The following is a 15716-nucleotide window of genomic DNA, read 5'->3' as shown; positions in this document are numbered from 1 at the left end:
ATCCGCTGAGGACCTATCTGTGAGGCCAACGTCACCACACACAAAGACACACACACTGTCGGACACAGAATTACCTCCAACGTAATACTCTCTAGGTGCTTATTGAGAAGAGAATCAGTAATACAATTAGGCAACATCTAAATTGAGGGCCATTTTCTGATAACAGTACACAAGACACATACCCAAGTCTCCAACCCTGTATGGGTGGATGAATCCTAAACATTACTAATCAATCACTCACTTCACAAAGAGAGTGGGTCTCTCCCCAAATTCTAAGCATTACATTAGAGGCAAGTGTATCGGCTGAAGGCAAGTGGATACGGATCTATCAATAGCGAAATATACCAATTTTCCTAAACAGAAATAAACACTGATTGTTTGCCTGTCTATAACAACAAAATGCCATACATCTGTCCCATATGCTATTGTGAAAATTTGATTGACTTGACTAAAATTTAAACGGTATAATAATGTCAACCACTGGTAAAGGTAGGATTGAGTGCCTAAACAGCCATGTTATCCTATTCTATCACACTAACATCTGATGGCCATCTACAGTACATCTAGACCGCTGTAAAAATGTGGATAATGCACATTCTCTCTGGCTAATAATGTATTTCATCATATAGGTCTATGCATACACATATCTTGAAGTAGGTAGGCCTATATGGATAGAAATAGGCTAGGTACTTGCTTTGAAATTGCATAAACCTACAGTAGCCTATAATGTTTAATAAGGATTGTAATAAACTTATATCTACTCCAAATTAAAATTCAACGACGTGAGTGTCAGCTATGACATGACATATTGATTTTGAAAAAAAATTATTTTGGTTATTGAACTACAATAGGTTAAGTGGATTTACATCCAGCAACGGAATTGCGGTAAAGGAATTTCATCATGCGTTCCTGATCTGTACTATACAGAGACGCATAATTATGGATATGTCATTCTCTTCATTGTGATATATCCTAAATAGGTACACAAAAAGTTATAAATATGCAAATATCCCCATATTTGGGTATTATTCTACACACTGGCTATTATTTTAATGAGCTCTGCCTCCAAACAAGATCAAATTTGGGTTGGTCCAGACCAGACCAAATGTGAACCAATCATAGATGTTTCACAACTTTGGACATCAAAGTACAGCACAGTAGAGTTCAGTAGAATACAGTTCAGTTTAACACAGTACACTAGTGTACTCAACTCGTGTGCTCTACTGTGTACTGTACTGAACTCTACATTACTATACTCTTCTTTACTGTACTCTACAGTGCTATACTCTACTTGACTGTACTGTCCAAACTTGTGAACTAAACTGTGGTTTGCCACTACTATGAGTTCCCATTGCAGCCAATCAAATTGCAGAAATGTTTGGAAATTCCATTAACGCAATGAGTTTTAATCACATAATTCATAAACAAAATTGATATCAGTAAAAACACTAACTAAATTGATAGGTATACCTTTACTTGTTACTTATGTGAACCTTCATTATCCTCCCTCATGAGGGAGAGAAATTAGAAAATATCTTAAAGATGTGGGTTTTTGGTAACGGAATTAAAGCACAAGGCAATGTTTCTTAAATTTACATAAGTTAGAAAAAAAAATCTCAAATTAAATATAAGTGTTGATAGTTGGCTGGAGTCGTTACTTCATCACTATTGTGTTTTAATGCATTTCAAATACCTTTTAAGGCTTTTTCTGGTATGTTTTCTTTCCATCTGTTTGACCCGAAATTAAAGCCTTTGATTATTCATAATTTTAAAGATGGAAAATGGTTAAAATGTACATGTGCCTTCATTTCTCCAAAATAGAGACAGCTTTCATTTGATACCCAATTTGACATGCTCCTATGGACGTCACATATTGGTGCTCATGGGTCCTTTTACATGGAAATGACCTGTACAAACTTAATTTGCCATTTACCATTTCAGGCTCATGACTTCCCTTGTTTTTGATTTGGTGTAGCTTACTGTTCAAGACAAATATTGACCGTTTACATTGAACCAGTGACGGAAGACATATTCCAACAGGAATAAAGAATGTACTTTCTAGAAAGTGGGACTAACACAATAGAATGTTGGACAAGGCAAATTCAACACTACAGACAGTGAAATGGTTATTCCGTCATCCAAATTTAGGCTATACATCAGGGGTACTCAAGTACTATTTGAGAAGGTCCGGTCACACAAATGTCCTAGGTTGCTAAGGTCCGACTGGATATGGTCATTTATCGGAGTAGTTACAACAAACCCCCACTTCGCAAGCCGTGAGACCCCAAACTGTTATACTGTTCACACCCCTTGTTGGCAGAGACATTTTTTACATTTTCAAGCTCATTTCCTGAAATTCTACACATTTTGCCATGGGGCAGAGGAAATGTTAGTTTTAAAGCCAATTTCCTGCAATTATACACATTTCGCCATGTCTTACGCGTGTTCATATGATACCAGGGGTCAAGACCCGACTGGAGTTCCGATTTGTATGCATGCAAGTACAGTGCAGTCAGAGTATTCAGACCCCTTGACTTTTTCCACGGTTCGTTACAGCCTTATTCTAAAATGGATTACATTAAAAAAACTGTCCTCATTAATCTATACACAATACCCCATAATAACAAAGCGAAAACAGGTTTGTAGAAACGTTTTCAAATGTACTAAAAATAAAAAACAGATACCTTATTCATATAAGTATTCAGACACTTGGCTATGAGACTCGAAATTGAGCTCAGTGCATCCTGTTTCCATTGATCATCCTTGAGATGTTGCTACAACTTGGAGTCCACCTGTGGTAAATTCAATTGATTGGACGTGATATGGAAAGGCACAAACGTCTATATAAAAAGGTCCCAAGGTTGACAGTGCATCTCAGAGCAAATACCATGCCATGAGGTCGAAGGAATTGTCCCTAGAACTCAAAGACAGGATTGTGTCAAGGCACAGATCTGGAGAATGGTACCAAAAAATATATGCAGCATTGAAGTCCTCAAGAACACAGTGGCCTCCATCATTCTTAAATGAAAGACGTTTGGAACCACCAAGACTCTTCCTAGAGCTGGTCCCCCAGCCAAACTGAGCGGTCCTCAACTGGCAGCTTCATTAAATAGTACCCGCAAAACACCAGTCTCAACGTCAACAGTGAGGAGGCGACTCCGGGATGCTGGCCTTCTAGGCAGAGTTCCTCTGTCCAGTGTCTGTGTTATTTTGCCCATCATAATCTTTTATTTTTAATTGGCCAGTCTGAGATATGGCTTTTTCTTTGCAACTCTGTCTACAAGGCCAGCATGCTGGAGTCGCCTCCTCACTGTTGACGTTGAGACTGATGTTTTGTGGGTACTATTTAATGAAGCTGCCAGTTGAGGACTTGTGAGGTGTCTGTTTCTCAAACTAGACACTCTAATGTACTTGTCCTCTTGCTCAGTTGTGCACCAGGGCCTCTCACTCATTCTATTCTGGTTAGAGCCAGTTTGCGCTGTGCTGTGAAGGGAGTGGTACACAGCGTTGTACGAGATCTTCAGTTTCTTGGCAATTTCTCGCATGGAATAGCTTTAATTTCTCGGAACAAGAATAAACTGACGAGTTTCAGAAGAAAGTTCTTTGTTTCTGGCCATTTTGAGCCTGTAATCAAACCCACAAATACTGATGCTTCAGATACTCAATTAGTCTAAAGGCCCGTTTTATTGCTTCTTTATTCAAGACAACAGTTTTCAGCTGTGCTAACATAATTGCAAAAGGGTTTTCTGATGATCAATTAGCCTTTTAAAATTATAAACTTGGATTAGCTAACAACGTTCCATTGGAACACAGGAATGATGGTTCCTGATAAATGAGCCTCTGTACGCCTATGTAGATATTCCAGAATTTATTATTATTATTATTATTATTGTTTTTTTTATCTGCCGTTTCCACCTACAATAGTCATTTACAACATTAACAATGTCTACACTGTATTTCTTATCAATTTGATGTTATTTTAATGGACAAAATAAATGTTTTTGAAAGAAAAACATTTTTAAGTGACCAAACTTTTGAATGGTAGTGTATATATACACACACACATACAGTGTATTCGGAAAGTACTCAGATCCCTTGACTTTTTCCACATTGTTACGTTACAGCCTTATTTTAAAAATGCAAAGAGTGTGCAAAGCTGTCATCAAGGCTGTCAAGGGTGGCTACTTTGGAGAATCTGAAATATAAAATCTATTTTGATTTGTTTAACACTTTTTTAGTTACTACATGATGTGTTATTTCATAGTTTTGATGTCTTCACTATTATTCTACAATGTAGAAATGAGTAAAAATAAAGAATAATCCTTAGGTTTTTAGGTGTTTCCAAACTTTTGACTGGTACTGTATGTAAGCAAGGTATTTCAGATTTTTTTAAATAAATTTGCTAACATTTCTAAAAACCCATTTTCGCTTTGTCATTATGGAGTACGGTGTGTGGATTTATGAGGGAAATGTAATTTTAGCAAAAGGCTGTAACGTAACAAAATGTGGAAGGGGTCTGAATACTTCCCGAATGCACTGTAAGCACCCATCAAATTATTACTATAACTGACAGTCCAATATCTCCCCTCATCCCCAATCAGAAAAAGTGTTGTTACTTATGACATTACAGATCACCTACACAAACTTCTACAATGTCGCCTAGGCAAATAAGTGTCTAATTTTCACATCAGAGAGCTTCTGAACCACTCTCACAAACCACTTCACCACATAACAGACCTAAACACAAATCTCAACAGAAGTCCTACTGAGTATTCCATTATTACTCCAAATAATGCAACAGTGAGCTACAGTAGTTTGTACACTTAAAGAGAGAGAAGTAAACTCACTTCCCATGATCTTCAGCCCATTCCTGAACATCCTGAAGGGCTGTATTCCAGAGTCGCAGGACACCATGAGCAGCTTTGTGCTGTGTCAGTGCCTTGTCAATGTGACTAACTTAGCACTATGGATCAGTCATCCTGCTAACAGGGGAATAAATATGTTCCAACAGTATCTCTCCTATTTGTTTTGGGGTGAACTTTGCACTTTGTTTTTGGAGCTAACAGTTTTTGGTCTATTTTTCAAGGACAGAACATACTGGACTCACTATCTGTGACAAACAATGTAAAGAAATAAAGGTTTCTGTGAAAATATGTGGAAGGGTTGTAGCAATTGCCCTGTTTAAGTCCCATATCACTAAATGCATTCAACACTGATAAGTTACAACAGTAGCTTTGAACATTTACAGTAGGTGCTTAGATCAACCAAAATGTTGAGGGGAATAAAATTACTAGTATAAAAGTATTATCATAGCTGGGCAAGACTTGATCAAATAGACTAATTTCTCACATGAGGGGTAGTCTAACTCTACATTTCTAACAAATGTCACAGTTTTGGCACCTCAATCTCAAACAACAAACTAGAGCTCTGCAAACATGTCTTGATAAAATATTCTGGCACCTCCAAAAGGTGTTATCACTAGCCTGTTACACAACAATTGTAGAAGGTAGTGCCTGCCTGGCCAAGCCTCCATCTGCTGGCTTTACTATAGTTTCCAACTACATATTGCACAATCGTAGTAGTGTAGCCATTGTAGTACTGGTTAAATTGCTACTGTCTTTGTGCACATGCAAATATTTCACTGGTTTCCCTTTCTATATCCCCTACCGCAAATGGGGCAGTTGTCATATTTACCAATAAATAAAATAAGGTCTTCATGTTCCATTTCAGAGTGAAAAAAATGTTTTCTCCAGGTTACTACCATGTTACCAAAAATACACTCCCTTAATTTTTGTGAACCTTCAAACCAAAACAATAGCTATAGCAACAGTAAAAGCAATAGGCTACATGCATTGCCACTGTATTACCAGAAATGTGATAAGGAATAACCTTACTGTCAGAATGTGCAGATAGCATTCTCATATCACCCTGAAACTAGTGAAAATGTATTTAAATATTGCAGTACTGCTACATATTTGTGGTTCGGTTCGTAGGTTTACCTGTTGGAATAGACGCGTGCGGCACAGTCAGCAAGCCGAGAGACACAAAAACGGGGTAGGAGAGGAGGCGGCAGCCTCAGATCTGCACAAGATGGTGAGGACAGAGTTCTACAGCACCTCCTGGAACACCTCCAGTGAGATAGATAGAGGGGGGATCCGGGGGCTAGAGCCCTATGCTGTGGTGGACAGTGAACCAGAGGTTATGTAGCCGCAGGCAGGCAGCGTTACGGCAGCAGCATCCTTCCTGTATTCAGCCTCTGTGTGGGTAATCAGAGCTGGAGGGCAGACAGGCAGAGTGGAGAGGGCCTTCCTGGAGGATGCGGCCAGCGTTTAGTCCTTTGTGCGCCGTGTCAGCAGGGATTATCGGAGGAGGAGGGCAGCGGGGAAAGTGGCTGCCCAGGCAGCGCACTCAGACCTGCGCTCATGCATGCACACGTACACACACACACGGATAGGCTTCTCTTCGGCTGCTAAATCCATGTTCTCCCTCATCAACACACATGTGCGCGTGCGCATTTTACACTGTGCTGCACAGCCTTCCTTTCCATACCCCAGGGACACCTCTCTCTGTATTTGCTGCCAGTGAACAGACGGGCAAAGAACAGAGAAGAGGGGGAGGGGCAGCGAGAGCAGGGGAGGAGGGAGGGGGCAATGTGTTTGGAGAGGGGTTGTGCTTTTGGGGGGGAAGAAAAGGGGCCATATGGAAGGGGACTTCCATAAGGGGATGAATGAGCACCTGCCATGGTTCCAATTTTCAATCATGGACTGTGAGTAGACTTGTGTATGTTTCAAGTTATTAGTTGTATGTACGGGATACACATGGTATACACCGTCCACCGAAATGCTTCCTGGTATGTTCCTTCTCGATAATGCAACAATAATAAATAATAAAATATATAAATACAAGCATAAAGTAAATGGCTCAGTAGAATATGCATTTTAGCACAAGTATAACACATGAAAGCACAATTTATAGTCCAATATTTACATTTGTTTTGCGGAAGGAGGGATTGGGGGGGCAAGTGCTTAAATTGTGCAATATTTAGCAATCATTAATACTGCAATAATAAATACTGTGTGTGTGTGTGTGGAGGTATAGCCAGGGAAGTGGAAGAGGAATGGGAATAATGTGTGTGTGTTTGTTCTCACACTTTGAACAGCACATGGTTATGGACAGTAATTCAGTAATGTGGGCACAGCTGTGGAGGGCATGGACAAGACAGTACATTTTGCAGCCAGTCATTCTACAAACAGTCACATGAACAGGCTACTGGGTCATTCCACCTCAAAAAGCACAAGAAAGAGGCTGACACCCACCATCTGAGATTATAAACGATTTCAGACCATAGTTAGTAACAGATGTGATTAGAATTCCTGTAACATTATTTTGTTTAAATATAAGTTGATCTCTGAGAAATTAAGCTAATTGATTGCACCCAAATTGGCCATTTTAATTTATAGGATTCAGGTAATATTAATAAATATAATAACCAACATCTGATTTGGACCAAACTTCCTACCAATGAGTAAGGCACAAAGGAATCGCCCCAAAAATCCCCCCACGGACCCCCCACATTTCATGCCAATCTCACCCCAACAACCAGTATACATTATCAGTTTTATATGTTTGACAACTAGTATGAAGCTGTGGCTTGTAGTATTGCTTCTACATACTATGTCATTTATTCCCCCCCCCCCCGTTAAGAGAAATTAAAAATTGAAAGTATTGTGAATGCATCTGGTTTTGACTACTAAATGCAGCCGTTCCTGCTATACCACTACACTATTGTGTTTGTTAAATCAATCACAACATTTCCTTTGCAACTTTGGGTAGAAACCTATTAGATTTGGCACATTATTCAAATACATTGTGTGGTCATCCTGACAATTCAAGCCAGTCCTCCATGAAAGCAATTCAATATGTCCTTCTCTTACCAACCTAATGCTTCAACCCAAACTCTTCTTGAATAGTCCAACAAGTGGCAGCTCTCAGAGGGCTATCCTTATGGTGCAATTCTCATATGAAGACTTTTCCTAGTCCAAAATGTTGATGGAGAAATGGGCAAGGGACTAAAATGTTGTTACAACTCTAATAGAAGCCAATATCATCACCATTGTAAAACACTACAGTGTGTGTTTGGAACTTTTATCATCGAAGACCATAACATTGAAACCATTAGAACTGCTGTTGCCTAATGTTCTGCTTGTTCACCAAGAATGGTCTAACAGTAACTAATCCAGACCTTTTTTGGGGGCCATTTCTTGAACACAGATTAAGCCTAAAGAAGGACAAACTGAATTGCTTTAATGAAGGACTAGCTTGAATTATGAGGATGACCAGACAATGTTTCTATCTACAGAAACAATTTCAGAACAATCTGAGATGGTGGGTGTCATGGCTTGCTGAAATTACATGGAACGACTCACATGCAGCTGACATTCCTACTGCCAATTAGCCAATGATAAGGGGGTGGTGGTGAACCACACAGCAGACTAATTCTAATAATGAAGCCTGCTGCTCTGTTCTATGTCTGTAAACAAAGCCAGTCTTGTCATCCATATAACAGGCAAGGCAGGCCAGCTTAGGACTAGATAGGACAGGTCAATCGCACAGACAGGAAGAAATAATGATGCAATAAAAAGAAAGGTTGAGTGGTATGTTTCATGATTAACAACTCATGGTGTGACAGGGTGTGATTGTGGTAACGTATAGGAATTCAAGTCCTTGTTCTCCCAATCTGGAATAATGAAATGCAGACCCAATTACCTCACGCATTACCTCTCGAATGACCATCGTCACTGCCGTGTATATTCCCCCCCAAGCCGACACGTGACGTCTCTCAAAGAACTACACTGGGCTTTGCGCAAACTGGAAACCATATATCCTGAGGCCGCATTTATTGTAGCTCGGGACTTTAATGAAGTAAATCAGAGGAAAACGCAACCGAAAATCAAAATCTATGATTCAAGATTAGGAAATGTCTGGGTCGCCTCTGAGAATAGTATCAACGTATGTACACTGACTCAGTGACTGGGTTAATCAGGAAGTGCATAGAGGATGTTGCTCCCACTGACGATTAGAATTTATCCAAACCAAAAAACTTGGAAAGATGGTAGCATTCGTGCAAAACAAAGTGAGAACGCATTTAACCATGGCAAGGTGACTGGGAACATGGACGTGTACAAAAAGACCAGCTATGACCTCTGTAAGGCAATCAAAGAGGCAAAACGACTCAGACACAAGACATATGTGGCAGGGACTCCAGACAATCATGGATTGTAAAGGGAAAGCCAGCCACGTCGCAGACACAGGCCCTTGCTCCCAGACAAGCAAAACACCTTCGTCGCCCACTTTGAGGAAAACATTGAGCCGGCGACGCAGCATGGGCCTGCGTCGCCGGCTGTGTGCTCGCATTCTCTGTGGCCAATGTAAGTAAGACATTTAAGCGTGTTAACACTCGCAGGGCTGCCGGCCCAGACGGCATCCCAAGCCGTGTCCTCAGAGCATGTGCAAACCAGCTGGCTGGAATGTTAACGGATATATTCAATCTCTCCGTTTCCCAGTATGTTTTCCCTAGTTGCGTCAAGATGTACACCATTGTTCCTGTATCCAAGAAAGCAGAGGTAACTGAACAAAATGACTTATCATGAAGTGCTTTGAGAAGCTAGTTAAGGATCATATCACCTCCACTTTACCCGACACCCTAGACCCACTACAACAGATCCACAGACGACGTAATCACCATTGCACCGCCCTATCCCACCTGGACAAGGTAAATGTTTTAATAAGACAACTAAAGTGGCTAAATAACTTCTTAAAATTAAGCTCATTAATCCACTTTACAAGGGGTGTAGAGCCTAACTGGCATACATAAGCAGTGCGTGAGTTTCAAGTTTGGGGAAGATAAAGGTGCATTTTTAATCGTGAAAATTATAAAAGTATTACATGCATAATTGCATTTGCGGTCACTTTTGATAATGGTGTTTTCCGCTAATGGAACATATGCGCTTATAGCCTACTACCATGTGCGCATTGCTGCGCTTATAATGTGACGAAATAGCCTAATAGTTCATCAACATTTTAAGCTAAACGTTCTGATCTGTTGCGTCAACCACATTGCATAAAAATGGTTTTTTGATGCTAGTCTATTGCAAGACCTAAAAATCGAATCAAATGTCACATGCGCCGAATACAACAAGCGTAGGCCTTACAGTGAAATGCTTACTTACAAGCTCTTAACCAACAGTGCAATTAAGAAAAATAAGCGGTAGCAGAGAGAACATGCAATGATGAGTCTTACAATTTTTAGGGCCTTCCTCTGACACCACCTGTTATAGAGATCCTGGATGGCAGGAAGCTTGACCCCAGTGATGTACTGGGCCGTACACACTACCCTCTGCTCGGCCTCTGTCCGCAAGGCACTACAGTTGCCGTACAAGGCAGTGATGCAACCAGTCAGGATGCTCTCAATGGTGCAGCTGTAGAACTTTGAGGACCTGAGGACCCATGCCAAATCATTTCAGTCTCCTGAGAGGGAATAAGCTTTGTCGTGCCCTCTTCACAACTGTCTTGGTGTGTTTGGACCATGATAGTTTGTTGGCGATGTGGACACCAAGGAACTTGAAGCTCTCAACCTGCTCCACTACAGCCCCGTAAATGAGAATGGTTGTCTAGCAATGATCAACAACCAATTGACAAAGCTTTTTAAAATAAATGGGCAAATGTTGCACAATCCAGGTGTGGAAAGCTCTTATTGATTCAGGAGTGTGAATACTTATACTTATGTAAATGAGATTTCTGTATTTCATTTTCCATAGATTTGCTACAATTAATAAAAACATGTATTTTTTTTCATTAAGGGGAGATCAGTGAGAAATAAAAAAATGTTTAATCCTTTTTGAATTCAGGCTGTAACAACAAAATGTGGAATAAGTCAATACTTTCTGAAGGCACTGTATTCCAGACTCTGACATTGCTTGTGCTGATATTTCTTAATTTCTTTCTTTTTGGATTATGTATGTGTATTGTTTTATATTGTATTGCTAGGCATTACTGCACAAGTGGAGCAAGAAACACAAGCATTTCACCTGCGATAACATCTGAAAATCTGTGCACGCGACCAATAAACTGATTAGATTTAAAAAGAGTGCATTTACACAACTCGTCCCCTGCAAGAGACTGACAGACACGCAAGACCACACCGTGATCAAAATAGACTCTGGATGTTTCAGGTGAAATATGGACCTATGCAAGATAAATGAGTCACAAAGGGAATGGGCTATTGCTCATTGTCACAAGGGAAATGTGTCAACCATGACATTAAGCCCATCACGATCAAGTTTCAGCTTTACGGTAGGTGATAACCTAACAGTGACATTTTATTTGTTCTTGTGGCTTTTGATTCAGAGCCATGACCTTTGGATTGCTTCCGTCCAGCTTTAGTACACTACGGAGTCATGTTCTATACACACACGTCATTTTCAGCACTTCCAAGTTAACAGATAGGCTTTAGCAGCCGCAACATACATTAGCAGCATCTAGGCAATACACAGAAACTGTCTAGGCATGATGCCTATGGTTATAACAATTAGCTAGGCTAATATCAAACAATGGAGACAAAATAGACAGAAGCAGCAATGCAGTCCAGTCAGGCACCACTCAAAAACAATTGATTCTAAGACCTCTGTTTATATAGAATGCATGCTGAAAACAGCACCTGAACCACCATACCACCATTGCTCAAAGCAATTTTGTATTTGCATCACATTTTTGGGAAAAACCTTTGCAATAAAAAAAAACCTGCCTCACAATAAATCATACATTTAGTCAGGCTAGACATTGTCCCATAAAGACAATCTTCTTCTTGTGATCTAACCTACCTTGTGTCATTGTGGTGATACTGTCTTCTTGTAATATAGCCTTACAAACTTGTCTTTAAACAAAGGATTTCTGTCATTTCAGGCACACAATTGTCAAAGCCAAACGGTGGCCACCCCTCACTGTAGTTTGTCAGACAGAAATTTGACCTACTGTATGTCTGTCTCTATCCCTCTCACTGAATTGACCTCAAATATAGTCTAGGCACTATTCCATCAAGTCTGTAATAAGCAAATGACTGAATCAAAGATGAATAGCGTACTGCATAGTTTAACAAAAGAGTTGGGAGTTACGTAATTAGGCGCATTATTAAATTGAGTCATGGTTTAACAATGTTGACAACATCAAATCCTGAGGCAATTTTGCCTGCATCTTTGCACTGGATGAAGGAACAAGTATTTATTTTAGCTGAGGGGTATACAAATCATTGAGGGGTCATTGCAAACATTGGAGTTGGGCAGCAATCAGAAATTATCATCGTCAAAATCATGACTTTTTAAAATCATGCGTTTCATTGATCACTGACAGTTATCACACTTCTGACACCAGGGTAACCCATCCATAGACACTAACGTTACCATTAGTGCCTATTGATGATAGTACTGTGTCTTCTGGCCGGGGCAGTTTTGTTAAGGGCTTCCACTCTCGTTCTGAACGTTAAAACGCGTCGCTTGTGGTACGGTTTTGGAAATCGGCGAGGAAAAATACAAATAAAAGGTTAAATCACTATACACCTTTATACTGTTAGGGTTAGTGTTCGCACACGGTCATATCTCCATGATAATTACAGTGCTTGTTTCCGTGCTAATTAGCCATCTAGCATGCTTAGAAAACCTATGCGTAAGCTAACTGGGGAGGAAGTGTAGTTCCTCAAGTGGAGGAACAACGTATGGATCTGTGCAAAACTGCTACAGTAAGTGTAAATGTTTTATTTTAACGATTCTTTCTCGGTCATATGCCCATTATCTTTCATATGTTTCGAAAACCGTTTCGCAAGCAATTATTATTATTGACGTTCCTCAACTTCAAAACAGTGTCGGGAATTGTAGTTCACATACAGCCAATCGTGGGCGAAGCTCACCTGCTACGCCCACTGCTGAAAACCTAAACATAATAAAGGGTTTTCAAGAATGAATACCAGTGAAGAAGCAGGCTCACCACCTGTTATTGAAACCAGTCTTACATATTAGTGTGTCAAAACCGGGTAGGCCACAGAATTGTCCTTATGGTTCAATATTAGGCTAGGTTTTAAATGTTTAAGTGGATATGCATTACAATCCACAGTATAACATCTAGTTGCCGGAATTGTATTATTTTCAATTTCCATGACATTGGGCGACAACTGCCAGTGGTGCCACATATTGATACATTTTCTTCGTTAGTTAGCTAGTTAACATAAATGCAGTAACTACAGCTGGTAGTCCTGTGTGCTAGCTACCACACAGCTAGTTAGCGAACGCTAACATTTGAACTAATCTACTCGAAAACCATTTTTTGTCGTGCTTTCCTTACCTGACTCCAAATATTGAATCTGTGTTAACGTGTAAGTCCATAACGGTGTCTATGGTCATGGTCTCCTAACCTGCTACGAAAAGTCTAATTTGACAAAAGCTGTATCCCCTCTAGCCATGACCCGCCCATACCACGAATTGTGGAGGATATATAGTGCGTCACATCTTGTTTTCATGCGCAACAGTAGCTAGGTGGCTACCCCTTGCGTAAGATGTAGTTATTGCAGCTATGTATGTTTCCTTTAGGCATTAAATAAAAATTGCCTGCCCAGTTTGTCCCCTGCCTCTTCGCTCTGAGACCTGTAAAGTTACACATTGATCTCCTGCTACAGTTCTCCCAAAGCATAAAGGCTACAGTAGCTAACGTTAGTTAGCAGACGGAGGCTTGAGCCAGCAAGTTAGGTAGCTAACGTTGGCTAGCTGCACGTGCACGACACTCGCATGTTACTTTTCTCTACTAACGTTTGACACAAATACGACAAGAGTATTGTCGTGCCCCTACTGACATGAACTTTTATGGTCCTAGACTAATAGACTAGTGGTGTATTGTTGTACTGCAGTCAGTCCCCCCCGCCGATATACACTAAATAGTGGCCAGAGAGGGGCGTTCCAAGAGAAGGGTGTAATTAAAGACCGCAATTCCGGGTGGTTTCTGTTATGGGCGTTTCTTGATATCAAGTTATATCTGCTGATGCTCGCCATCGCCATGTGGCCGTTTCTTTGGCTGCAGTTAAAACACTTAATAAAATACACACCATACCCCTCAAGTTAAGTGGACACTTCAGGTTACGTATCATGACGTCGACGCGTATACACTTGCAGGGCAAGGGGGGAAGGAATTTGTATTTATTAATTATTAAACAGTAACAAGGGGGAAGGAAGACTTTTGGCCGGAAGTTCGCCACTCGTTCATCCCGCGATGATTGTGTTTTCAGCCACCGGTAACTTGTGGGTGATTTATATTCGCTACAGTCAATTATGAGTGCATGTCTACATGCATGTCTATATATATAGTTAGTAATATATGCCTACTGTATGATAACTAGCAAATTAATTAGCTAGCTAGCCTGCCTAACTGGAACTTCTGAAGGGAAATGTTTTATTTCTACAATTTCCAAAAGATAACCAAACAAAAACATGACATTTTTACTAATAGCAACATTTCTAACTTATTTGCATTCGTTTTTACTTACACTTGTATGTTGACTTCTCCATTGATGTTGTTTTTCAGTTTTCGCGTATGCACAATCGTCGCGAATTGAATTATGGGGAGTTTCAGGCCCCGGAGTGAACATAATAAAAATTAAAATTAACAGTAACATGCAAAACATAAACATAGCAGCCAGAGGGATTCCAAAGAAATGAGAAAAATTAAATAAAACTATTCCACATTATATCAAATCAAATACAGACATATAGCGAATAAATTTTTTTTACATTTTGTTTTGTATACGTTTTAAAGACTAAATAGTTTTCCACATCAGATTAAAAAAAATAAGGGGCTTTTTATTCATAAATTTTGATTTGTGTATGAAATTTTTTCCTAATAAAATAAAAAGATTTATGACATACTCACATTCAATTGTGGAATCAGTGTAGTAAAATAATATGTCAAACTTAGAAATCTCAATGGTTGTATGCAATTTGAGGTCAATATATAGTTTTACATCAGTCCAGAACACTTCACTATATAAACGATTACAGAATAAGTGTTCAATAGATTCAGTTTCTAGTTCACAAAAACTGCATTAGCTGGTAACATCAAGTATGTATTTAGAAATCAAGCTATTACACGGATAGAATCTATGGATTATCTTAAAGGAGATCTCCTTCACTTTATTGGTAACCATAAATTTGTGTGGAGTGAGCCAAGCACGGCGCCAGTTTACATCAAACGATGAAGCCCAACAAAATATCACAGAGGGAATAGACTTCCTGTAGAAAATATCCCTTAATAAACGATTGTTGAATTTCATATCTAGTAGACCAATGCCATTCACCTGAATATTGCTTACAATCGGAGATATTCCAAAATATGTATTATTCTGAAGTAAAGTTTTTATCCCACTAGGTATAGCTTTAATAAGTGTCATATTCCTTGCTTGAAACCTCAAAGTTGTATCTTTCCATAAATTCTCTCTGTGTAAATAGATTCCCACTATTATTAACTAATTGGCTGACAAGAACAATGTTTTTCGAGAACCATTTATGGTTAAATAACATCTTGTTTCTATGTAATATTGACCCATTGTTCCATATAAAACATTTCTGAGGTGAAAAGTTGTGTTTATACAACAAAGCCCAGCACATTAAAGCCTGCTTGTGAAA

General features: G+C 39.5%; 1 protein-coding gene across 3 annotated transcripts in view; it reads right to left on the bottom strand.

Annotated features, from left to right (window-relative positions):
* The window catches only part of LOC106572005 (E3 ubiquitin-protein ligase MIB2), a 100668-nt gene extending 87093 nt beyond the window's left edge, over positions 1–13575 (bottom strand). Inside the window, exon 1 of one of the 3 annotated variants that reach the window (XM_014145695.2) lies at positions 13390–13575. Coding sequence is in view for 1 of the 3 variants with exons in the window: in XM_014145694.2 (XP_014001169.1) it covers positions 4848–4914 (67 nt within the window). In the remaining 2 variants the exon portion in view is untranslated. Of the gene's footprint in view, positions 1–4847; positions 5013–5999; positions 6572–13389 lie in introns of those variants that run through there. The other 2 variants (XM_014145696.2, XM_014145694.2) reach the window with 2 other exon arrangements.
* Positions 13576–15716: the final 2141 nt, after the last annotated feature.

This window comes from Salmo salar, chromosome ssa15, assembly GCF_905237065.1.
Source record: "Salmo salar chromosome ssa15, Ssal_v3.1, whole genome shotgun sequence".
Classification (NCBI taxonomy): domain Eukaryota; kingdom Metazoa; phylum Chordata; class Actinopteri; order Salmoniformes; family Salmonidae; genus Salmo; species Salmo salar.
The sequence above is the reverse complement of the archived record's forward strand: the minus strand, read 5'-3'. Positions and strand labels throughout refer to the sequence as shown.